This window comes from Pelodiscus sinensis, chromosome 8 (assembly GCF_052426305.1).
Source record: "Pelodiscus sinensis isolate ZL-2025 chromosome 8, ASM5242630v1, whole genome shotgun sequence".
NCBI classification, from domain to species: domain Eukaryota; kingdom Metazoa; phylum Chordata; order Testudines; family Trionychidae; genus Pelodiscus; species Pelodiscus sinensis.
Window position 1 is genome coordinate 40444502 of NC_143059.1, and position 25858 is coordinate 40470359.

The 25858-nt window shown below is 46.1% G+C and overlaps 1 protein-coding gene and 1 long non-coding RNA gene across 7 annotated transcripts in view; one reads left to right on the top strand and one right to left on the bottom strand.

Annotated features, from left to right (window-relative positions):
- The window catches only part of PLCE1 (phospholipase C epsilon 1), a 379433-nt gene that overhangs the window by 81987 nt on the left and 271588 nt on the right, over nt 1–25858 (bottom strand). For all 6 annotated transcript variants that reach the window (XM_089780165.1, XM_089780164.1, XM_089780162.1 and 3 more), the window contains 3 exons: nt 16113–16258; nt 13908–14166; nt 3745–3953 (listed from right to left, as the gene is read on the bottom strand). In XM_089780165.1, coding sequence (XP_089636291.1) covers nt 3745–3953; nt 13908–14166; nt 16113–16258 — 614 coding nt within the window. The remainder of the gene's footprint in view (nt 1–3744; nt 3954–13907; nt 14167–16112; nt 16259–25858) is intronic.
- LOC149524001 (uncharacterized) lies at nt 1386–16094 on the top strand. Its single transcript, XR_016350175.1, has 4 exons — nt 1386–1512; nt 6513–6602; nt 12489–12571; nt 15960–16094. It is a non-coding gene; the product is annotated as an uncharacterized LOC149524001 (long non-coding RNA).

A 25858-nucleotide genomic window follows, 5' to 3' on the forward strand; every position in this document is an offset into this window, starting at 1 on the left:
ATTCTGTGAATTTTTATGCTTACACTATAGAAAAATTACTGTGCTTTAAAGGTGTTGATTCATACACATACAATATGACTTGTGTTTCCAAAGTGGGACCAATCATTAAAAGGATTATATGGCAAAATTTAGAACTCCTACATAAGTTAGCTGATTAACAAATCTAGAAAAAATACAAGTATACCAGCAAGCTTCTAAAGGTCAGTTCTTTTCCATTCACAAACAATGCAAATTTATAACAAATCAAAATGAAATTCCAGTTCTTCTTTTGGAGTGGATAAGTGAATGTGATTCTCACAGCCATACACTTTTAAGGACATCAAATTACAATTATATTATGCAATTTCTCCTTCTGCAATGACATCTATCTTTTATATATTCCTACTCTCAAATACTGTTGTGTGTGAAAACATTAAACCACAGAAAAATTAGGAGAGCACCTGTCTCAATTAACTCTGGTTTACCTTGATTCAGATAATCATTACATGTTACAAATTTGAAATAATAATTTGAATCATATAAGCATTTTAAATTAGAAAAATAACCATAGCCTCTCTGTCAAAAGAGTGAAATACAAAGGAGATGACAATTAATTGTACTTGCATTGGCAGTATGTCTTCCTGCCCAATTTGTTTTATTCCTAAAAAGAGGAAGCCCTAACAAAAATGAATCATTGACACATACTTGGCATTTCAGGTAATTCCTGGTGAATAGTCAAGTCACCAATCACAGTGTGCTAAATATCCTATCAACTAGTAAAAGTGAGAAATCTGATTAACACATTTCCTAAATTTATTAGGTCCCTCTTATGTTCTTCAGATCAAACTAAATTACCTATTTTGTCAACTCATGGCCTAAGTTCTATATTTAATTCAGGAAAAAGCAATTAATGGAAGAGCTTCATTTTCATTTTGAACTATGACACTGAAGCAAATGATATGTTTTTATTTCTCCAAACCTCAAAATATTACTGTTTTATATATCACCCTTAGAAAAAAAATCAAGATTTCTATTATGACACAGTCTTTAGTTAGAATAAATAACTATAATTAAAACTACTTTTTAACTTTACTAAGTAAAGAGCATAAGTTAATGACTTTGGTATACTACACACAAAATACTATTCTCATCTCACTAGAAAAACTGACAGCAATTCACGATATTTTAAAATAAATACTTTTCCAGCCTCTACACAAAAAGAGAGCAATGCAGTATTGCCTCATCCTCTTGTGTTGTCATTTCCTGTTCCTTCCAGTGTTGTCAGTGTGCGCAAGAAAGAGAAAACAGGACAGTGGGAAGGGAAAGGAGACTTTAAGCACTGACTGCTCTCTGCCAGAAGGGCCTGGTTATTTAGGAGTGAAGACTTTGGGGAAGCAAATGGGGGCAGACTGCTCAGTTCATTGATGTATATAGATATGAAACATATGCTCCAAAGCAACAATTAAACATTTACAAGATAAGTTACCTTTCCATATATTGTTTGGCCATTTGTAGAAGCATTTTATTTTGTCGGTAAGTGAAATGTTTTCCCAAGTTTCTGTGAATTAAATGCTACTTTAAAAAGTGCTACGAGTTAGATGCTAGTTAAGAAAAATCATTTCTGGAAGTATGCATTTAAGTTGTATGCCTATGGGCTTTCTACAGCCCTCTTCTGCAATCAAAGTATGATGTGAATGGATAGTGAAGTAGAAAAGCCTTTCTTGGCATCAGCTGCTGATTTGTTGCTCAGAAGGAACTAAGGCCAGATGTTAATAATTCTATTAGAAAACATTATTTCAGGAAACAATTGCATGTAAATGAAATAAGCACAGGAAGCAGGTAGTTCCTTCTCAGATGCTCACTTATTGGACTTTACATATAGGTGGCTGAACCAGTTTGGATACTTCTAAACATGTGGGTATTTTACTATCTGTCATGTGATTGAGATTACTTTAATTAATACCACTAGGGAATTAGGGTGCATGTTCCCTGTTAATTATCTGCTACTGTGAGATTTTAAATTGGTTAGATTTGACTAAAGCTCTTGGTAAAAACAAAAGTTCCTCTTTCTAACAGAAACACACCTGTCTTTGGGAATGACTGTGTGATGGACATAGAACCATCATCTCACCCAACTACATTTTTCTCTTGTTTTTGTGTTGTATAGCTCTGGTTAGTTAGAAATGCACTGTGGGAGTCTCATCCTAAATTGGAAGCTATATACATAAAACCAAATCCACTCCCATTTAAAATGCTTTCCTCTTTACATTCAGTAAGAGACAACAAGAAAAACAAGGCAACAATTTGTGAGACCAAATGATTTCGCAGTCTCTGGACATAACACTATTCCTATGTGACCAGTACTGTACAGTATGCTCTATGGTACTGATCTACTACTGGACCTTTCACTGTCCAAGTAGAATTGGGACTCTGAGGTTGCTATGACACCTATGATAAATAATTGGACCAATCCAGTGCGAAAATTCCAAGTCTTTAATAACTTTCAACAATTTTTCCTGAGATAATTTATAAACATCATATGAACATATCCTTAAAAGGTAGCAGGTTTATAATAATAAACAACTTTTATATTAACTAGGGAAAAATACTGTTCTAACCCACAGGATACAATAGTCTGAGCTCTGATAACAGAGATGCCATGGTGCAATTCCTGGGACAACTGATCTGTGTTGGGATTTACTTTCTCCTCATGAGTGCTCTAAGTGTGTGCGCCTGCATTCTCCATTTCTTCCTGCTCCAGGATAAAGCAGTATCCCAGAGCTCCCTCCTCAGACAATGTCTTCATCCTCTTACTACTGATTTCTATCTGCGCTACTATACTTCAATTCCCACCTGTGGGGTGCCTCAGTGTCTGTGGGACCCAGGCCCACCCACTACTCTGGGTCCCAGCCCAGGGACCCTATATATAGCAGCTGTCTGTTGAGTCCCTTCATTCAAGTTCCACCACTAGTCTAATTCCCTGGGCCACTTCCCCACAGCCCTGCACTGTCTTTGCCCTTATCTCAGGACTTTGTCCAAAATAGAGTCCCACTACTCAACTCAGAACTCGTTTTCATCCTCTCTAACTCCTGGTAGAGTTGGTCCTGTTTTGGGCAGGGAGCTGGATACAATGACCTCTGGAGGTCTCTTCTAGCCCTAGGATTCTATGATTCTATGATTTTGGTATCACTGCTCTGTCTGGGGTTCTTCAGTTCTGCCAGCCAATCACACTGTACACACTGCTACAGCTCAAAAAACTGTCTTTGGCCCAGAAGCTCTCTTTATACTGGCTTGCTGGGCTCTCACTGGTTGCTTCTCACACAGCCATTCCAAGGAGCTTGGAGGACTTCCTTATTGCTCTTTTCATGGGCAGACCTCAGCAGGGCCACAAAGCCTCCAGCAGGAGTTGTTGGGGCCTACTCCACCCCATCTCATGATCAAAATCATAACTGTAACTGTAGGTTTCTAAAGCTCTCTAAACAAAATGAAAGGGTTTTGCCTGCAAGTAATTTTGCCTGCAAGTAATTTCTCACAAAAGAAAATAAAACTAGTGAGAAAGAATCCAAGCATCTGAGCAACCTGGTATAATTCTGGGAAAACATCTGAAATTGGAAAGGGCAAAATTCAAGAATGCTTATATTGAAGTTTCATATTAAAGTTTCATGCTGTTATCATAACTAAAACTCAGGCAACAGCAAATTAAAGATGAAAACTCTTGAAACACAGAGAAAAATAGCACAGCAACCTATGAAATATAAAACCTACTGGTATCGGTTTTTATCCTTCAGTGAGTTTTTTCTTGAATTGCCTCCTTCACTAAAATTGTCTTCTCCATCTTCAGATTCCAAATTGCGGCTACAGCTCCGAATGGTTTGAAAGATGCTGTTTGCTGTTGATTCTTTTTCTGAATTATTTAAACCATCGTAGCCTACTCGTTGCAAGAAATTATCTTGCCCATTGTAATCTGAAATAAACTAAAAAAACCCAAATAGTTAGTACATTGAACAGTTAGAATAGAGCAGTTAAGTTAAACTGACAGAGTTTGGACCTGAGATTTTCAAAGTCACCTTGGTGTATGAGACACAGATCTCCCATGACTTTCAATGGGAGTTGGATGTCTAATTCTGGTCCATTAGGGCTTCTTGGCATTATAGTAATATAAATGAATAAATAATATGAATTCCTTTCAACATTTTGAAAATCTCAGCTTTATTCTCTACATTTGAGGGATGATTTGAAAGGACAAAAAGTAAAAATTGTAAGGAAAGAACAGTAATTTACCTTGCAATGCTTGTGATTTTTCAAGATGTTATAGTCAGGATGGAGACCACTGTACATATAGCTATAGCACATGCATGTAAAATTGGATTTCAATGTCCACCAATGAATATGCCCCTGTGCCTTCTTGTACTCCCATGGAAGAGGATTAAACAGGGAACCTACCCTCACTCAGTTTCCTTGCAGTTTGAAGCTTGTAGATGATGCAGAGGGAAGGTAATGGGACCCACACTACTCACATTATGTCGAGAAATCAGTTACTATAGGATAACATTTTTCTTCTTCAGGTATGTGTATGCATGAATCCCACCAATGCAGGTGAATGTCTGGTAGCAGCCTATTCAAGATGATGGGCATGAGGAGTACGTCTCTTTCAAACTTTGCATCAAGTCCAGTGTAGTGAAAATAGATTAAACACTTGTATTGAAATTGTCCATTGCCACTTGTAGTGGTGTCTTGGCTATCATCTGCTCCATCTTGAGCATGTCTATATGTACCTGAGGAAGCTGAGATAGGAAGGAAGTTATTGTCTCCCATAACAGAAAGTTGTATTTTGCAAACTCCACTAAACTGGTTGTAATGAAGAATTGGAGAGATGTTTTCCTTCCACAAAGCATCCATCCTTCCAGTTTTTAGAGACCTTTACCTTGAAGGCTCCTTGGTGGATTTGGCCCTCTCCCGGTCAGAAGATGAGCAACCCCAGAGTCAAGATGGGCATAAAAGTGATCAAAACTTCTGGATGGGACTTGGTATTGTTTTTCTAGCTACTTCCAGTCAGAAGAGAATAAGGCAGGGACATGCCTCAAATCCTTGAGTCTAGAATGGCCTCATTGACTGGGAAGGCAATTCTTGTGGGCATGGAGAGATTGCTTTCTTGGATCACCATCATTTCCATGTCCAGTGTGTCAGCTATCTCTGGTGGCAGCTCCAGGAAAGCCTAAAAGTCACTGATAGCTGATTCATCCGGGGCGAATTCTCTAAGTAGAGAAGGCAGCATGTTTTTGGAAAACAACGAATTCCCATAGCACTTTAAGGACTAACTAAAATATAAAGGATGAGGAATTTACTCACGTTGGTGCAGTAACAACAGTTATTCAAGATGTGTGTCCCCGTGGGTGCTCCAACGTTGGGTTGGATCATCCTGGCGCCACAGATCGGAGATTTCATGAGCAGTGGTCAGCTGACCACGTACGTGCAGCATGCAACTTGTGCTGTTTGATCTCTGGCAGTACCTGCCCTGGTACCTGCCTCCGCCCCGGTACTTGCAAGATATAATAAGAGACTCTGAAGTGGGGAGGAGGGCGGGTAATGGAGCACCCATGGAGACACACATCTCAAAGAAACATCGTTACTGCACCAAGTAGTGTCCCCGTGGGTGCTCCACTGTTGGTGACTGTGTAGCAGTACCCAAGTATAAAGAAGGCGGGTAATGGAGTCACTGCTTATTCATAGTTGATGCTACTGCAGTGTCAGCAGATAACTTATGAAAAATTGCATAATGTTCATAAAGGTATCTATCATTGGTGGACCATGTGGCCGCTCGACAAATATCTTTAAGAGGAACTCCATGAAGGAAGGCTATAGAGGTTGCCACAGCTCTCATAGAATGAGCTCCGGCAGTGGTTTATTTCATATAGCATAGCACTTTTTAATGCAAGTAACAATAAAGTTTGAGATCCATTGTGATGAGAAGGGTTGGCCTCTGCAGCGTTCCGCTACTGAAAATAATAGGCAGTCTGTTTTGCGAAAGGTTTGAGTTCTGCCTAAATAGAAGGCAAGTGTTCTACACACGTCTAGGAAATGAAGCAGGGCCTCGCGACAACTCGCATGTGGCTTGGGGTAGAAAGATGGAAGTACGATTGGCTCCTTTATGTGGAAATCTGAGCAAGCCTTTGGGATGAAGGGTGGGTGTGGATGCAGCGTGACTTTGTCCTTGCTGAAGATGGTGTATGGTGGCACTGCCATTAGCGCTGCTATTTCTCCAACTCTGCAGGCTAGCTTTGAGTATCATCATTGAGAGCGGTTGCTATTGGCTGGAAGAGAGCACAGGTAAGAGTGTCGAGAACCAGCTCCAAGTTCCATGCAGGTGGTGGTAGTCTGCGTGGAGGATATAGATTGGAGAGGTTTTTGAGGAACCTCCTGGTAGAGGGATGTACAAACATGGAAAAACCATCCACTGAGCTTTGGAACACAGTGATTGCTGCTAGATGTACTTTCAAAGATGCTAGGGCTAACCCTGTTTCTTTTAATTGTAGGATATAGTCTAAAATGAGGTGTAAAGATGCTGTACATAGATCCAGTTTCTTAGCGGTGCACCAAGATAGGCGTCTGCACCACTTCTGAAGGTAAGTGCATCGAGTGGATTGCTTCCTACTATGCAATAAGATATCTCTCACTTTGTCCAAACAGTGGAATTCATCTTCTTGGAACCAACAATGAGCCAGGCTGTCAATCGTAGCATATGGGGTTGAGGATGAATTAGAGTCCCGTTGTTCTGGGTTAGGAGACTGGGATACGTGGGAAGGTGATAAGGTGGTTGAGGAGACATCTGTTAGAGATAGGGGAACCACATTTGTCGTGCCCAGAATGGGGCTATGAGAATCACTGTTGTACTGTCTCTGTTGTTTTTCTCAAGAATTCTTGGTATGAGTGGTGTTGGAGGAAGACGTATAAGTGGGGGCCCCTCTGATAGAAGGGAAAGGCATCCCCTAGAGATCCGTGTCATATGCCAGACAGGGGCGGATGAGAGTGCCACGGGGCCCCAGGCAGTACAATTTCGCAGGGCCCCCCCCCTTGACATGGCGCATGCCACGGCACATGCGCAGGGCTTCTGCAAGCGCGGGGCCTGGGACAGCCGCCCCGCTTGCCCTGCCCCAAATCCGCCGCTGATGCCAGCCCTGGAACAGTATTACTGACATTTTGTATTCTCGTGTGAGGTGAAGAGGTCTATCTGTGGACGACCCCAGCAAAAATGGGCTGGAGAACATGCCAGTGAAGTTCTCATTCGTGGTTTGGGGCAAAATGTCTGCGGAGGGAGTGTGTTAACTCATTATTGACTCCCAGTAAGTAGGAGGCTGTCAAGGTAACCACACTGCGGATGCACTAGTTCCATAACTAGATCACCTCAGTGCACAGGGAGCGAGAATGAGCGTCGCCTTGTCGATTTATGTAATACATTGTGGAGACGTTGTCGGTAAGTATCCTCACTGTGGATCCTTGGATGTGCAGCAGAAAATGCCTGCATGCATTTGCAACTGCCCTGAGTTCCAATAAGTTGATGTGCAAAGTAGATTCCTTGGTCGTCCATAGACCTTGGATGGACATGTCTCTCATATGAGCTCCCCGTCCCATGAGAGACGCATCAGTAGTAATCTGTGTAGCAGGTTGATCCCGATGGAATGGGACTCCTGCAAGTATGTTGTTTGGCTCAGTCCACCACTTCAGAGATGCTATAATGTTGGAAAGTAGGGACACTTCTCTGTGTACACCTCGCTTTGGGTGGGTGTAAATGGAAGTAAGCCAGAGCTGAAGACAGCGAAAGTGAAGCCTCGCATGAGCAACCATGTAAGTTGTAGCTGCCATATGACCTATGAACTAAAGACAGGTGAGTATTGATGCTTTGAGGCTATTTGTGAGAGTAAATACGAGGTCTTGGATAGCTCGGAATAGTTGCAGTGGTAAGCACCCTCTTGCTGTGGTGGAGTCTAGGTCGGCTACAATGAACTCTAAGGTTTTTGTAGGTAGAAGCGTTGATTTCTGTTCATTGAGAATGAGACCTAAGAGGTCTGGCTATGGATATCATATGGAGAGTGTCCGTATCTGTTGGCCCTTTTATTATAAAGTCATCCAGGAAGGGAAATACCATAATCTGTTGCCGACGTAGGTATGCCGCTACGAATAGGAATTGTCTGTGCGCCAGATGTATGGTAATATGAAAATAGGCATCTTGCAGGTTGAGGGCCGCGAAGCAGTCCCCTTGTTCTAATGCTGGAATAACGGATGCTAGGGTTACCATCTTGAATCTTGCTTCCATAAGTATCAGTTCAATCTGTGAAGGTCTAGAATAGGTCTTCAGCCACCTGTCTTTTTTGTTGTGAGAAAATAATGGGAATAAAAGTCCTTACCCTTGAACTCTTCTAGCACCTTCTCTACTGCTCCTATGTCTAAGGGTATGTCTATACTACAAAGTTAATTCGAAATAACAGCAGTTATTTCCAATTAACTTTAATAGCATCTACACAGCCAAACCGCTATTTCAAAATACATTTGAAATAGTGGAGCACTTATTTCGAATTTGGTAAACCTCATTCTACGAGGAATAACACCAAATTCGAAATAGCTAATTCAAAATAAGTGCTGTGTAGACAGTTATTTTGAATTAGGAGGCCTCCAGCCCTTCCCAGTTTCCCCTTGGTGGCCACTCTGGGCCAAACCAGGAAAACTCCTCTCCTCTCCCCCAACCCTTGGGCCCTTCAAGGGGTAGACTATGGCCACTGGGCACGTGTGAGAGCCAGGCCTGCCAGCAGGCGCAGACCCTCAGCCAGTCGCCACACAATGGCAACCAGTGGCAGCCAGCAGTCCCCCGCCCAGTCCCCCAGCAGCCTGGGGCCAGCCAGGGGCCGTAGATGGTGCGTGCCCTCATGATCTCCGCACTAGGCAGAGGAACGCAGCCGTCTACGGCCGCATAGCGGCCACCAGGGCCAGGAAAGGCCACAGGCACATCCAGGAGCAGGTGCGCCTGAAAGTGAAGGAGCTGCAGCAGGCTTAAGCCAGGGCCACCAGGGACAGCACCACAGCAGGGGCTGCCACCTGCCCCTACTTCCCCGCCCTCAACCAAATCCTGAGGGGTGGGGCAGTCCACACCAGCCCGGGGGGGCAGCGAGCCGGGAGCTGAGGGCCCTGACCCGGGAGCTGCAGAGGGGCCACCACAAGCTGTCCCAGCACCAGAGTCGGCAGGGTTGTCCGGATAGGCCATACCAGGTAAGTACCAGCACTGTCCCCTACCTGGGCGGGGGGAGGCGAGGAGGGAGACCAGGGACTGTGAACGTGGGCCATGCCTCCCACGGATCACGCAGCCACCTGTGCACATGCGGCCACGTGCTGTGCCACCCTTGGCTCCAGCTGCATGCCACACAGGGGCTGTAGCCTGACAGCACTCATTTGTGTGAAGAGACTCGACACGTTCCCGACCTTGGAGCGGGACACAGCAAGGCGCCTTCCCGTCACACTCCCCCTCTACACAGGGGCAGGGGACATCTCCCCCTCGCCCCAGCCGCACTATACATAGCACAGGAGCACAGGTGCGGTCTCAGGGCAGCTCTCACTCCCGGGCAGAGCCGAACTTGCTGACGATGGCCTCTGTGAAAGCACATCGGCTCTGATGGTGCAGGGCATGGTCGCCCTCACCTCGCAGGAGGGGCCGGGCATCATCCACTGTGTCCCCAGGGACAACTGACCACTTCTCTTCATCCCCAGCTGCTCGTGCAGGGCGCACAACCCCACGCAGGAGATGCTCCTGCACCCGCAGCCTCAGCAGGACCACCACCACGCAGCAGGGGTACAGAGAGCAGCACCTGCAGGCCCTGCGAGCCCAGACCCAAGTCATGGAGCAGCAAGCGCAGGACAACCGGGAGTTCCAGCAGGAACTGCTTGCCCAGGGTCATGCCATCTGTCACCATCTGCAGGCTCTGCTGCCCCGTGCCAGTCCTGCGCCTGCTGTCCCCCAGCTACTGTTCCTCCTCCCACTCCTGCCCCCCTCCCACCTCTTCCTCCTCAACCGCCACACCCTCCTCCTCAATCTCCACACACACCCACATCAATCTCCGCACCTTCCTCCCCACCTCACTGGGGACGCTGCGGCCCCCTCCCCCGCGGTGCTGGGAGGCAGTTGGCCCAGCGAGACCTCCACCCCTGAGCACTGAGCTTCCCCTCCCCCTTCTTCCCCCTTCCAGCTTCCTCCTCCCAGTTTTCCCCCTCCCCTATTCCACCCTCTCTCCTGCCCTCTCCTGTCTCCTTTCCCCCATCTCCCCAGAGGTTTATCCCCCGCCCCCCAGTTGTGTTAAATAAAGACAGTTTCTATTTTTGAAAATACATGTATTTTATTTGACATCAGGAAGGGGGGGCTAGGGAAGGCTAAATGGAAGGATGAGAGGGAGGAATGGGGCATAAGCCCCCAGTGGGGCAGACCGGGGAGACTGTTAGCGCTCCTCAGGGTGGAAGCTCTCCCGCAGAGCCCCCTGGATCCTGACAGCCCCTCGATGGTCCTCCCGGATGGCAGCCTGCAGGCAGTGCAGCCAGGCTGCTGGCAACATGTCCACGAGATGCAGCAGAGTCCCCGGGGGTAGGTCTGGTTCCATGTTGCAGAGTGCCGTGATGTCCCGAGTGAGGGCAAGCAGAGCACTCCAAGACACAATTGCTTTGCTGTCCCTCAGCGAGGTAGACCAGCAAGCAGAGAAACCTGAGAACTGTCTGTCGGGGATGGGTGGTTGGGTCCCTTTAAGCACAGACCTCGGATAGCCTGAGGCAGTAGCCCCACACACTAAGTCTGACCCTGATGCCCTTTTGGCACTGGTTCTGGCCAGCCTTACCTTCGATTCAGGGCCCACTCAATGCGGACGTGCTATTTCAAATGAGAAAAATGCTATTTTGAATTAGTTTTTGTGTCTAGGTGTGTTATTTCAAATTAGCTTATTTCAAATTAACTAATTTGAAATAAGTTAATTCAAAATAGTGCTGTAGTGTAGACATACCCTAAGAGACAAGAGGACCTTCATAAGAAGGGTCCCTGAAGAGGGATGGAGGTAGTGTGTGTGGGGGGGGGGGGTAATGCTACAAAGGATATGGTGTAGCCTGATGACATGATCTCTAGGACCAGCAATCTGATGTGATGGTGGCCCAGCGGTGGTAAAATGGTCTCAGCCAATGGTGGAAGGTTGGGGTAGATTGATGGTGGTGACTCAGTAAGGGGAGGTCTTGCAAGTCCTCGTCCTGGAAGTCAAACCTGCTGTTTGCTTGTCTGCTGGCCCTGGTTACAGTTGTTCTGAGGTCGTTGCTTCTGTGGTTGTTGCTTCGGTCTGAATTGATCAAACCCCCATTGTTGGTATCTACGTCGGTACGGTGGGGTGCACATACCCAAGGTATGAAGGGTGGTTCTTGAATCTTTGAAAGTAGGAATAAGAAATCCTCCGGAAAAGGCTTTATTTTCCAGAGAATAACGTCTAGACTGGCGCTTTTCTCCGGCTTTTCCCCAAGCCGGAAAAAAGCGGCAGCCATGTTAATGCAAATGCCACGGGGGATATTTAAATCCCCCGTGGATTTGCCTATTCCAAAGTCTACATTAGCATCCCTTTTCCGGAAGGGATGCCAGTGTAGACGTAGCCTACTTGAAGAAGAACATGAGTTTTTGTGGGTAAAACCCACTTCGTGAGATGAGTTGTCTTTGGAAGGTCATATAGTTCTGGTGAGGGTACTTTAGGAAGCATTGCTGATGGTGATGGAGATCACCTCTTTTTTTTTTTAGGCATGAGAAGAGGCTCTGGTCTGAGACCCATCAGAAGATGGGGCCTCAATATATCCAGTACAGCAAGTAGTACTGCTACTGGTCAAACTGGGGGTATCCCATCCATTCCCAGTCCTGCACTGGAGCTCTGTACTACATACCTTGCAGATACTGTCCTTTCCTCTTGTGCAATGGTTCCTTGCCTGAAGCGGGAGAGAAGGAATGGCCTGGTGATGAGGAGGGGAAAATAGCTTTCTGGAAAAAAAACGTACTAATCTATATGGTATCTGGCACTGATGTTTGTGGAGTTGATGACAATGTCAGTACTGGTGTCTGGGCTGGTTCTGGCACCAAGAGGAGTGGGAAGGGAAGCTTTTTGATGGAGTACCTTGATATCAAGAAGGGTTCTGGTTCCATGATCAGTAATGGAGTAATTCACTGTATCAATTTCAGTACCAGTGCAACCATATCTGGCCTCTTTGGTCTCACTGCTAGTGCCATGACACTGTATGCCTTATCAATGTTGAGAATTCCAAGGGGTTCTGTCTAGGTCTTGAGTCCTCCCTGAAGAAACTGACTTTGATACCAGTTGATTGCTGTGTTGGTGCTTGGTGGTGGAGCATCTTTCCATCTCAGAAATGTCTCCCTGTCCTGAAGACAACGTCAGTGAAGTCAGTAGTAAAGTTGTTATTAACATCTGTACTGTTTGTCTTCTCTTCCTCCTTGGAACCAGAGATGTGGTGCCTGATAGAACATAATCTCCTCACTTCTAGTGTTCCTGGATCAGAAGTAATCTTCCTGGATATATCATAAAAGGTACAATTTGAGCCTCATGCCTTCAGATTTCCAGGTATGGTTTGAAAAGGAGTGGCATATGGAACATTTGTTAGCCTTATCCAAGGCAAAACAGACTGGAAGCTGGGGCTAGACAAATTTAGACTGAAACGAGGTATACATTTTTTTAACAGTGAGGGTAATTAACCACTGGAACAATTTATCAAAGGTTGCGGTAGAATTTCTCTCACTGGCAATTTTAAAATCATATTCAGATTTTTTAACAAAAAGATCTTTTCAATTTTAAATGTAATTAGTTTGAGAAAGTTCTATGGCCTGTGTTGTACAGGAGGTCAAAGCAGATAACAGTGGTCCCTTTTGGCCTTGGAATATATGAATCTGCTATGTCATCTATGAGAGTCAGGAAAGCATAATTGGAAGGACACACATTAAACTTAGTGGGTTTTGAGCATGCCATAGTTTGAGATTAGCACAAAGCACCCTATCTATCTGCTGTACGGGAGGGAGGGTCTCCCTCATGTTTGTCCTAGTTGCTTGTTCTTTCTTTTTTTCATGAATACTCAACAAAAAAAAGTCTAAGATGAAGGATCTAATTAAAAGGAGAAGTGCAGAAGAGTTTCTTCACTGGAAAAGTGTTCGGAAACCAGGAGCAGGTTGGACAAATTGTAGGCCTGTCACGCTGCCACAGATAGTAAGAGGGAACAGAAGAGGGATCAGGGCCTCTCCTTCCTTCATGCCTTCGCACAAGAGCATGAAGTAGTACATGGATGTATCCATGGCCCTGTCAGATGTTGCTATTCAAAAGATTCCATGCTTGCATGCCTGAGCACCTGCCCAAGGATTCACGCTGACACATACTCCAAGAATTGCTTCTTTTCATACAGTAAGGGCCTAAAATCACCGAGGCTCAGAACTCCTCCATACCTCTATTCTTATTGAATTAAGCTGGAAGTTAAGAGCACTATCTTTCAAAGGAATGCCTTAGCACCTTCCAGAATGAGATTCTTTTACATAAATAATCAGTGTTCATTCCGACTATAGTTGTAATGTATTTATTTGTCATTCCTATATGTAAACAATCTATTTTAAATTATTTTTAAATGAATATTATGAACTATTATTGTATAACTGGTTTGAGATTCTTCTATTTGTTACCATGATTTGTACTTTGAATTAGAGAAGGCCTAAAAAAGTTTCATCATCTACACTGAACAAAAGGGAATCAATTGACTGACATCTTCAATAACTGTCCAATAATAATTTCACATAATCTAAAAATCTGATAGAGAGCCATTTTCACTGTACACAAGTATGAACATTTAACCATACAGAACATCAATGCCATCTATTAATTTACCTCTAATGTTTCATCCTGGGAATTATACTGTGGGCAAAGTCTGATAAGGCTTGCTGCTCCATCTAGTACTTCACAAAGTTCCTTTAAAAATACACCACAGAATGGAACTACTTTACAGCCTGGAATATTCAGGGCACGATTTACAACTTTTCGGTATTCAGAGGATGATTCATGTTGCGCCATAGCATCCTTCAGACTTCGCATGGTTTCAATATCAGACTGATCCATGAACTGCCACATTTTTAAAACTTTTCTAGACCTATTGCAAATAGACAACAAAACATATATACAAAATTTAAAAAAATAGTTTAAAGTTTAACATCAGCAGTCCGTCTCTTCTATTAGAGAAAATCAGCCTTACTTTCATTGGCATTATTCTAAAATAAATGAGACAAATTCAGTTGGGTATGCCTAGAAAACAGCATTTTTTTTCTTTTTGAATAATTGAATACCAAAATGAATGTGCAAAGCTGAATAATGAGATCTAGATATTGCTAAAGTTACAGCTGGGATTTTCAACAGAACCTAATGAATTAGACTGGGAAGGAAAAGGGGAAATCTCTTACATTTATCTTGTTAACACTGCCTTAAAATAAAGACTATTGATTGGAAATCAGAGATAGTTAAAGGAACAATAGGATAAGACTCGTCTGTATATAACATTTCCTCTCTCTTTTGCATTATTAGTAATCCTTTAAATAATCAAGAGTTAAATAATTTCCAAAACTGATTTTAAATCATTGATATTATTACATTTTTGCATTTCACTCAGATTGGACAATGAAAATAAACTATAAAATATTTCACTTTTGTTTCTAGTTAGTTTCAAAGACTGTGTTGTAGATGCTCAAAGGAATGTTTATATCAAACAACAGCATGGTTTTAGAACTGCAGAAGAGAAGGCACTTCTAGAAGCTTCCCCATTCTGAACGACCATGTTTGGGCAGAGCTATGGCTATTCTATCCTTCCTCAACTTGTACACCAGCAGTGCTACAGGACTGCTAACTAGAAGATATCTCTCTCCATACTATCTCCTTGTCCACCGTATAATGCCAGCAAACACTGGTGCTCTGAAACTACTCTTCCCCCTCCCTCCACCTTTCACTCATGCAGTGCATTCACAGAAGGCATAATTAAATTCTTATTATAGTTTTGACTTTCCATAAATAGGCTGGCTTGTCATAGAACAACCATTCAAAGCCTTCTCAGGCTTGCATGGCCTGGGAAGCCGTGGATGTGTTCTGCTGGACAAGGCCTCTTATGTTGTGAGTGTTCCGAATGTGTCTCATACATTAAAAATGTAAACTAACACCACAATGAGTGTGCTTATTAAACCACAAAAAGCTGCAGTAAAAACACATTAAAGTTTGCTATGCAAACTTAAAATACAAGGAAAGTCAGAGTTAAGAGGCTAGAACTTTAGACTTAAACTCTTCCTACTACAGAATAATTCACTATAGTGACTTCAATCTCCATATTTCAAGTGTCCATGCTGATGACTCGGATTCCCCATAGACAGAGGAAGCAGCATGGAGCGATCAGAGGGAGCCGGTCTGCATGGGAAGCTGGTTTTTAAACTGGCTGATAGAGAGGCAACTGTGCAGGGTGGCAAGGGGCTCCCCGGAAGTGGGGCCGGGAGCTCATTGGCTACTGGCCCCGCCTCCAGGGATTATCGAGTAGTTGTGTAACTGCTAAAAATTGATGTCGTTACATGATTATTCAGTTACATGCTAACATCGCTATATGTAAGGAAGTCGCTGTATTTGACATTTATTTTTTACCCTAAGTTATAATCAGAATGATTACTTTAACAATTACAATTTTACTACCCTTTTTATTGAAACTTCAACCCTAAAATTATAGGGTTGTAGTGGGTTTGACAGATATAATAGAACTGCTTTTACAGTTTTCTTTTCTCATTTAAAACAGCTATTTGAAAAATGTAGGCCGAGGTTTCAATTTAACATATTTAGCATGTACCAAGACAGATGATGTTGTCTCTAGAGCATTCTGAGAAAATGTCTGTCTTTTACCATGTTTAATTTTTGCAGAATGATTATGAGAAATTCAAAAGATGAAATTATGTGACTAAGCAACAGAATACTATATAGCAGAGTGATTGATTCAATGCCACAACCCGTTCTTCAGAGAGGAATAATGAATGACAGAAGCTTTATCGCTCTCTAAAAATGAGTTACCAGTACCTAAGCCCCGCCAAGAATTCCATTACAGCATTGTAGTTTCCCATGTTCCAGCAGCATTTTGCCACATGTACTAAATATGAGAAGACTTCTCGTTTCTCCTCCATAGAGCCGGCAGTAAGGATCAGCCATGTAACCCATGAGCTCACCTAATAAAACAAAATGTACAATATAAGAAATCAGCTGTGGCTATGTTATTTGGAACAAACACATTTAATGCCATAGAATCAATGTATTTTAATCTTCATTTGTTTCTATGGGGGGGGGGGGGGGGGAGAGAATTAGGTATTTCACCAAAGTTTGTATATATGTCAACACACACAAAAATCATATTATCACATATATTCTATATGTATATAGATATCGCACATGCATATATGCAAAGTATTTGAATCTCAAAATGCTTTTAAAGTTATCTTTCTATATATATAACAATATTTTCTTTCGGGGTGACAAAGCGACGTCACCATGTCAGTCTGCATCGCCCTACCCCCTAGCCTCAGCAGAATCCCCAGAAGAGGAAGAGCCAGCCATAGCTCCAGGACACCTCCCCCCCACTCCTCCTCAAGAAGGGTCCTGGGCTCCACACTGGTCCCTGGCTCTCTTGCAGGAGGGCTAGGTAGTGTTGGGAGCAGCTCCTCACTGAGCTTGGGGCCCCAACACTCCAGGACTCAGTGGGGAACCACTGCCTCCAGATGCTTTGGGCCAGGCACACCAGCCTTGGCCTCCCCACAAATTGAGAGTACCAGCATTGGCTTTCTGTGGAGCAGGTAGAAGAGGAGGAAATCCTGAAGCTCTATGCTTGATCCAACTTATAGGGAAGTGCATGTGCTGCTGTGCTGTGCACTTCCCCACAAGCAGGTTCTAGCGGCCGAGGGTGGCCAAGAGGTTGGGGCTTGAATGGCCCCAGCAGCCAGGGAGGGGCTGAGAGTAGGGTTGCCAGATGGCTGAAAGAAAAATACCGAACACCCCCGCCCTCAAAAAAACCCCAAACCACCAGGAAAAAATTTTGTTGAAGGAAAGAAAAGAGAGGGGGCGGCCAGGAAGGGAGCGCTGCTGGCTGGGAAGCGCTGGAAACAGCTAACGGGGGGGGGGGGGGGGGGGTGTGTGGCAACGGGGCTGGCTGGAGGAGATGGGGGGGCAACGGGAAGGTCATGGGGGGGGGTCGGGTGGAACGGGGCTGACCGCAGGATATCGGGGGAGGAGGAATCGGCCGGAAAGGGGTGGGGCTGGCCGGGAGTAAGGGGGTGTGGGAAGCCCAGCTCGGGGGATCAGGGGCCGCGAGGGTGGCCGGGAAGAAGGGGGAGTGGGAAGCAGAGCTGGCAGGGGGTAGGGAGGGGTGTAGCGGCGCTGGCCAGGAGGAAGGGGGACCGCGAGGAAGGGGGGGCGGGAAGCAGAGCTGGCGGGGGCAGGGGGGTGCAGCGGCGCTGGCTGGGGAGATCAGGAAGTGGAACGGGCCAGTGGGAAGCAAAGCTGGGGGGGGAGTTGGGGGCTGCGGGGCTGGCCAGGGGATGGGGAGCGGGAAGCAGAGCTGGCGGGGGGGGGGGGGGGGGCTGCAGCAGCGCTGGCTGGGAGGAAGGGGAGGGGCCAAGACATAGAGCTGGCGGGGGCAGGGAGAGTTGCAGCAGCACTGGCTGGGGGAGATAAGGAAGAGGAACGGGCCGGTGGGAAGCAGAGCTGGAGGGGATGCAGGGGGGCTGGCCACGGAAGATCAGGCGGGGAAGTGGGGGAGAACCAGCTGGCCAGGAAGGGGGAGGGTGAGCAAATTGGCTGGGGGAAAGTGGGACTGACCTGGGCACTTGCTGCCTGTCCTGCGCAGGCTCCCAGCGACGCACGAGCGAGGAGGAGGCTTCCCCTCCTCCTCACACTCAACCAATTGAGGGCTCCTGGCAGCAATCGCAGCGCAGCTGGGACTCCCAGCCACTCTCCCACCAATGCCAGGCTTCCGTCTGGTGCGCAGCCAGAAAAATCAGAAAATACCAGACATTGCACATTTTCAGTATTTTCTGATTTTTTTTACCGGCCAGAGCGCGCAAATACTGGACTGTCTGGTACAATACCGGACACCTGGCAAGCCTAGCTGAGAGGACCGGGGCTGGTGCGGCTCCGGCACTGTCCTCCATGGTGGCTGGAGAGGGGACCAAGAGGCCAGGGCTGGCATGGCCCCCAACCCTCCCCTCCCTGCATCCAGGGGTGGAGGCCAAGAGGCCAGGGCTAGCGTGGCCTTGGCCTTCTCCTCCACAGCAGTAGGGGGGCGGAGAGGAGGGCATAGCTGAGAGGCCGGGGCTGGCATGGCCCTGGCCCTCCCTAGCAGCCGGGGGAGAACTTGGCTTGCCTATCCCCAAGGACAAGGGGTTGGCGAGCATAGTGAGCAGGGGGCATAGCCCCCTATTTTATTTTAAACAAAAAATGCTGAACAGATATTCTGTATATATCTATACTGGGGTAAGGAAACTTTTTTTGGATCAGGGGTTGCTAACCCACAGAAAAATCAGTTGGGGGCCTCACACAAGTGAGAAGCAAAGTGAGACACCGCTGACTGAGAAGGAAAAAGGCACTCCTCACATTCCCCTTGCACACCAGAGCCTAAGGGGTTCCAGGCTAGTAGATTTTATGTGCTCCAGCCCTGTGGGTGGGTGGCAGAGGGCTAGAACAATAGCGTGAGCTTCCCATTGTGTTTATGTGGGGGATCCCTGAGCTTTGTGGGCCAGATCCAGGCAAGCCAGGGGCCACAGCTGGCCCCCGGCCCTGAGGTTCGCCTCCGCTGATATACACCATTGAAGGCGGCCTATTTAGACTAGGCTAAGATTTTCAAAGCTGCCTAAGAGATTTGCAGGACCAAGTTGCAAGGATTTACAATCAATAGGATCTGATACACAAATCTCCTGGGTGGCTTGGAAATTTTTAACCTTAGATGACTCAGTTTATTCAACTTGAGCAACAGGTCAGAAGCAATTTTATAAACCAGAGAATATTTTTGCTTCAGCTGACTGACCTGACATTTGTATATATTTTTCTTGATGTGCAAATGTGTTCACTACAACATACTCTATATACTTTTAATAATTAGCTACTATAGCTATCTACTATATATCTGAGTTTGTGAGTGACCAAGTCTGTTTGTCTATTCATCTGAGAACTGCTCCTAAATAGTAAGAGGTAGGACCACCAAACTTGGTCTGAAGCTTTCTCTAATAACTTAAAGATAAGGGTTTGGTTGTGTAGGGGGAGGAGCTGACACTCCACGTCCCCACATGCAGAAAAGAGACAGAATCACCAGGCAAGTGAAAGGGGCTGGTGGGGAAGGGGATGACCCCTTAGTCCATCCATGACTACCTCAGCTCTGAGCTTCACATCCTCAGGCACCCGTAAGGAGGGTGGGGGGCAGAAGCAACTCTCCCATTCATACAGGAACATTGCTGGCTGTTCCCCTTCTTCAAGGAGGGGAAAGTGCACTGTTTGCACCATTCCTCAATGTGGCTGGGGAGTTGCAGGGGGCAGATGAACTTGGACCTGCTGCAGCTGGTGGACATGCACCCCCTTCCCCAGCTGTGCCCATGAAAGCATGGAGCTGCAGTGGGCATGGAGAGGCACTTCTCGCCTGGCCCCAAGTTGCTGTGGTGAGTGAGGGCTGGGATAGTCCTCTCTCCTGAGGAGAAGCCTGCATACTGAACCGCTCATCCCCAGTCTTACCACAGAGCAATGATTTAAATAATGAAAAACAAAAATTAATTGAGTTAAGGACCTGAGCAATGCCGGGTAATCTTACATTTTGTTATTTATTTTATCTACAATATATTTTAGAATGTGTCTGTTCATCCAGCCATCTGCAAGTCTGTTTTTCAAGAACGCCTCCTGAAAAAAGGTAAGATCTATGACCACCAAATTTAGTCTACAGCTTCCTCTTATCATAACTTAAAGCAAGGCCAGGGTTTGGTTGTGCCAGAACAATGGGATATGCCTGGAATCTGACTGTTTTCCATAAGCACAGAAAGAGGGTTTCCACTTAATATTTCTAACTTCACACCTATGAGGAGGCATGACATATGCAGTGCACTAGTCTACAAAAGAAATCTATAAACTCCAGTGCATATTACTGTGTTGTCCTTGTGGACTCCTGTTAACATACTTGAAAAGTTCCATGGTGCACATTAATATAGTTCAATTTCAAACAGTACTACAATACCATGCTCCAGGGAACTTTTAATGTGTGCCTCCAGAGTTCCACATGGATAACTTAGGGCATGACACACTACTGTGCATAAGAATCTACACCTTCTAGCACAGGGAAATGCATGTTGTAGAGAAGACCTAATTTACTCGAGAAGCAGAAAATGGTTCTATATATCCTGCCCTGACTCCTGCTATGCCCCCCACCTACCTCCTTGCCCTGAGCTCCCCACATTCCATCACACGCTTACATTTCTTAAAGGTATTGTATCACACACACTCCTTTCCCTGCCTTGAGCACCCTGCCACAGGGGTGCAACATGACAGTAATTACTTACACTCCTGTCTATATTTCAAGTAAATGCACACTCTAGTAAGTATATTTTCAAAATAGGCTGTACATAGAGGGTGAAGTTCTGTGCTATGCCTCCAAAAGGTGCAGGATAGAGCTCACAAATGGAGCAAAGGTGCTTTTAAGTCATGCCTGATTCTGGGCTGCTTCCACAGCTGCATAATCTTAACAGGCTTTTCATGCCTGCCTAAGGGCAGCATCACTGTCCAGAATTTCTGCAGTTCTAAGTGCTGCTGTGGCTGGGGCTCTACTCTTTGAACACCCTTCCCGCCCCAAACCCCATCCCCTGATTGCCTCTGACATCAGATTTCTTCCACTATTCCTGTGCATGGGGAATTCTCTCCTAGATAGATCTGGAACTGTTAGCACCCAATAACACCACTTGGATCCTTTTACTTAGCATAATCAGATGTGAGAGTATCACCCACAGAATGTATTTGTAAAACAACTAGGAAATTAAGGCCTTGATTTTCCTTTTTGGGAAAAAAATAAAACATTGAATTAATAAAAATATTTGCATTTCAGTGAACTACAGCTCAACTGTGATGTACACTGCTGTTTGGTACACTAAAACCTCTGTAGTCCCTGTGTCCCTTACCTGGGAACATCTGTGATATGGAGCTCTGTGGACTGCTGCTCTCCCTCTCCCCCTTCCCCTCCCCCTCCCCCTCCCCCTCCCTGGGGGAATGGCAGCTTGCAGAGCCTTGAGGCTTTTCCCCACAAGTCCCATAGCGATAGGGGAGAAGAGAGGGGTACCTGGGAGGAGCGTGGAGCCGGATGTGGCCCAGGGAGCAAGGCAGCAGGCAAGCACCCCACCTCCTTGAAGAACATTACACAAAATAAACAATGCTTGAGCAATACTGCAAATACTATAACTAACATTCGTTTGACCATAAAGCAGAATGTATAAAAGGAATGTCCCAATTTCATATCCTGTTACAATTTTGTATAATGCATAATTGCAAAATTACAAAATTAGAGTTACAACATTTCATGGTGCATCCTGTAATCAGTAATTTAATAAAGCATAAAGCTTACAATTACCAGTTACAATTTTGGCTGTGATATGGCATCTGGATTGCCTCAGTTGCTAAATTGAAGTTCAACATGTTTTTCCTTCCACTGAGATATGTGCCACATTATCCGTACATAATATGCCATAATCTTTGTTGGTATAATTTTAAAGTATCAGAGAGGTAGCCGTGTTAGTCTGAATCTGCAAAAGCGGCAAGGAGTCCTGTGACACCTTATAGACTAACCGAAGCTTTAGCGCATAAGCTTTTATGGGAAAGACCCAGTTCATCAGATGCATGTAGTGGAAATATCCAGAGGCAGGTATAAATATGCAGGCCAGAATCAGGCTAGAGATGACGAGGTGGATCCAATCAGGGAGGATGAGGCCCACTTCTAGTAGCTTACTTCTACATGCATCTGACGAAGTGGGTCTTTGCCCACGAAAGTTTATGCTCCAACACTTCGATTAGTCTATAAGGTGCTACAGGACTCCTCTCTGCTTTTGCATAATTTAAAAGCAGTATCATTCAATTCTCTGCTTTCACTAATTGTTTAAGAATACAGGGTAACAAACAAATTAGAATAGGAAATCTGCCTCTACTTATCTTAAAATTTCCTTCGAGTAATAAGACACATAGATCTGTCAGAATGGATACTTCAGTTTGTTTACATCTTGGGGGGCAGAAAAGACAGTTTCCTGTTTTCATAACTGGTGTACTTCAAGATGGGTTGCTCATGTTCATTCAACATGTGTGTGTGCTCGCTACGTGCACTAGTGCTGGAAGATTTTCCCCAGGCAGTATCCATATGGGATTGGGTCCCGGTGCCTCCTGGAGTGGTGCAAACATGCCATGTTATATAGGGAGCTCCAGGGCCCTCCTTCTTGCTGGAAACATTGACAGAGAGGAAGGAGGGGGATGTTGAATGGACATGAGCAACACATCTCAAAGAACATCAATTAAAGAAACAGGTAACTGTCTTTTCATCTTCCAGTGATTGCTCATATCCATTCAACATTGGTGACTCCAAGCAGTATCTGCGGAGGTGGATAGGAGTTTACTTTAACTTTCTTTCTTTTCTTCTGTTTATGGATATGCAGAAGAGAAGAAAGCCCTATAAAATGTTGCATCTCCTTTGGCCTGCTGTGTGATAGCACAGCAGGATGTAAACGTGTGGATTGAAGACCACATTGCAGTCTTACACATCGGCAATGGGGACATTCACCAGGAAGGCATCTGAAGAAGCTTGCACCCTGGTGGAGTGCGCCTTCACAAGAGGTGGGAGGCTGGATACCTGCCAACTCATAGTACGTTCTCATGCAGAAGATGATCCATCTGGAGAACTACTGCAAAGAAACAGGAAGATATTGTCTGCAGGGGAGCTTCAATGGAGTGCCTCTGCACTACCCAAACTGAGAATTGGGTCCATTTCACCATATACTCGTGGATGGCTTCCTGCTCTTCAAAAGGACTTACTGCACCTCCAATAAGCATGCCTGTCCCTGTGGGTTTAATCACGGAGCATCCACCCCATTACATGGAGAGACAAAAGGTTCAGGTGCAGCAGTCAATTCTGGTCCTGTAAGAGGTCTGGGCAGGTTGGCAGTAGCCATGGCTGCCACTTCAGAAGACTGGCAAGTGTGCTGAACCAGTGCTGACAAGGCCAGGCTAGCACAATGAGGATTACTTGCATTGAATCCTGCTTGATCTTTTGCAGTACCTTGCCAATCAGAGAAAAGGCCAGGAAATACCTTCCTCTCCCCTTCCCCCTGTCCCGACAAATGGAGGAGAAACAGCATCTGGCAGAGAACCTTCCTTTAGCCCCGGTTGGGAGCAGAACTGAGGATACTTCGCATTCTGCTTGGTAGTGAAGAGATTGACTTGGGAAGATCCCACTCTTGAAAGAACCTGGAGACCCTGTCAGAGTACCGAGCCCACTCGTGGTATGAGGAGAACTGCCTGCTCAGGCAATCTGTGACTGTACTTGACCCCTTAGGGGTGATGGGGACCTTCAGGGAGGTGGTGTGTTTGAAGGAGAAGTCCCATAGCTCTAGAGCCTCCTGACAGAGGGATGGGGATGATGGATGAGAAGGTGAGCATAGATAAGAGCTTGAGGGTGTAGTCATGCTCTATGGTGGCCAATACCCAGCAGTCTGAGGTAATGGCCCTCCAGATTGAAAGGTAGGAGCAGAGATGGGATGAAAATAAAAGGGGAGGATCCAGCTGAAGAGGGTGCATCCTCAAAAGCAGGGCTGGATTACCAATAGGCAGACTAAGCACGTGCTTAGGGCACCAGCAAAGCAGGGGCACTTAAAAAAAAAAAGAGAGATTTTATGGTATAGTATTTTATTTTGAATTATATATGGGGGGGCACCATAATCTTTTCAGTGCTTAGGGCCTCTAAAGGTCTTAATCTGGCCCTGCTCAAAAGGGGTGCTTGCTAGGAGGTTTGGGGAGCATAGAGGAGAGTTGGGTGACTGACTTAGATTGCTTGCCCTGCTTCCTCCTATACTGCTTAGACCTCTCTTGGGCTGGGTCTTGCTGAGTATAAACTCTGGGACTGAGAAGGAGGAGATTTAAACTTTATCCTCTCTGTTGCCAGGATATCTAAACCCAGGGTATGTCTACACTACAGCGCTAGTTCGAACTAACTTAGTTCGAATTAGTTAATTCGAACTAAGCTAGTTCGAACTAACGCATCTAGAACTAAAAACTAGTTCGAACTAGCGTTTTGCTAGTTCGAACTAGCAAGTCCACATTGAGTGGACTCTGAACAGGGCTTAAGGATGGCCGGAAGCAGTGCCGGCAGGGCATAAAAGGAGGACTTAGAGCATGGAGATGCTGTCTCAGGCTAGCCGAGGGCTGCGCTTAAAGGGTCCCGACCCCCACCCCGGACACACAGTTCTAAGGGGTGCCCCGCTTGCAAAGAAGTTCTGGCTTGGAGTGCCCTGAGTGCCCACACTGGGCACATCACACCACTCGGCCATCAGCCCGGCTGCACTTGCCGCAGGCTGCCATCTGGGGAGAAGGAGTAATTGGGGGGCTGCAGGAGAGCTTCCACCCCCAGAAGCCCGCAGAGCCAGCCCAGTCCTCCCCATCGGGGGCTCGTACCCCATTCCTCCCTCACCTCCTTCCACTTACCCTTCCTTAGCCCCCCTTCTTATTGATGTACAAAATAAAGATAACGTTTCTTCCAACATTGACTCTGTCTTTATTGAAAAAAAACTGGGGGAGACTGGGAAAAGGAGGTGGGAGAGGGGAAGAGAAAGGCTGGGAGAGGGGAGGGCAACTAACATGATCAGGGGTTGGGAACAGGTCCCAGATGAAGAAAGGCTACAGAGACTGGGACTGTTCAGCTTAGAAAAGAGGAGACGGAGGGGGGACAGGATAGAGGTCTCTAAAAGCAGGGGTTGGGTGGAGAGGGTGCATTCAGAAAAGTTCTTCCTGAGTTCCCATAAAGAAGGACTAGAGGACACCAAAGGAAAGGAATGGGTAGCAGGCTTGAAACTAGTAAGAGAAAGTTGTTGTTGTTGTTGACAAAGCAAATAGTTAACCTGTGGAACTCCTTGCTGCAGGAGGCTGTGAAGGCTAGAACTAGAACAGAGTTGAAAGGGAAGTGAGATCAAGTCATGGAGGTTGGGTCCATGGAGTCCTATTAGCCAGAGGGTAGGAGTGGTGTCCCTGCCCAAAGTTTGTGGAAGGCTGGAGAGGGATGGCACGAGACAAATGGCTTGGTCATTGTCTTCGGTCCATCCCCTCCAGGGTCCCTAGGGTTGGCCGCTGTTGGCAGACAGGCTACTGGGCTAGATGGACCTTTGGTCTGACCCAGTACGGCCATTGTAAGCTCAGGGCTCAGGGTCGGGGGTCTCAGTGGACCCCCTTGATTTTCATGCACACCTGGTCCTGGGTGGCCAGGCTGGCAGCTCTCCTGCCCTAGACGGCCACTTTCCTGTGCCTAGTGCGGAGATCGTGGACGAGGTCCACGATGTCCGCACTAGCCCAGGAAGGTGCCCGCCTCTTGCGGTCCAGGGCAAGCTCCCGGGAGCCGCCAGCCTGGTCCCGGCAAGAGGGGGTGGGCTGGGGGGCATCGGGTGGGTGGCTCTGTGCCGTGCCAGGTGCAGGGTCTGCTAGCTGGGTGCTGGCAGGCTTGCACCTGGCACGGGCACCGTAGCCAGCCCGTGCCCCTTTAAGGGGTCCGGGGCCGGGAGGGGGGC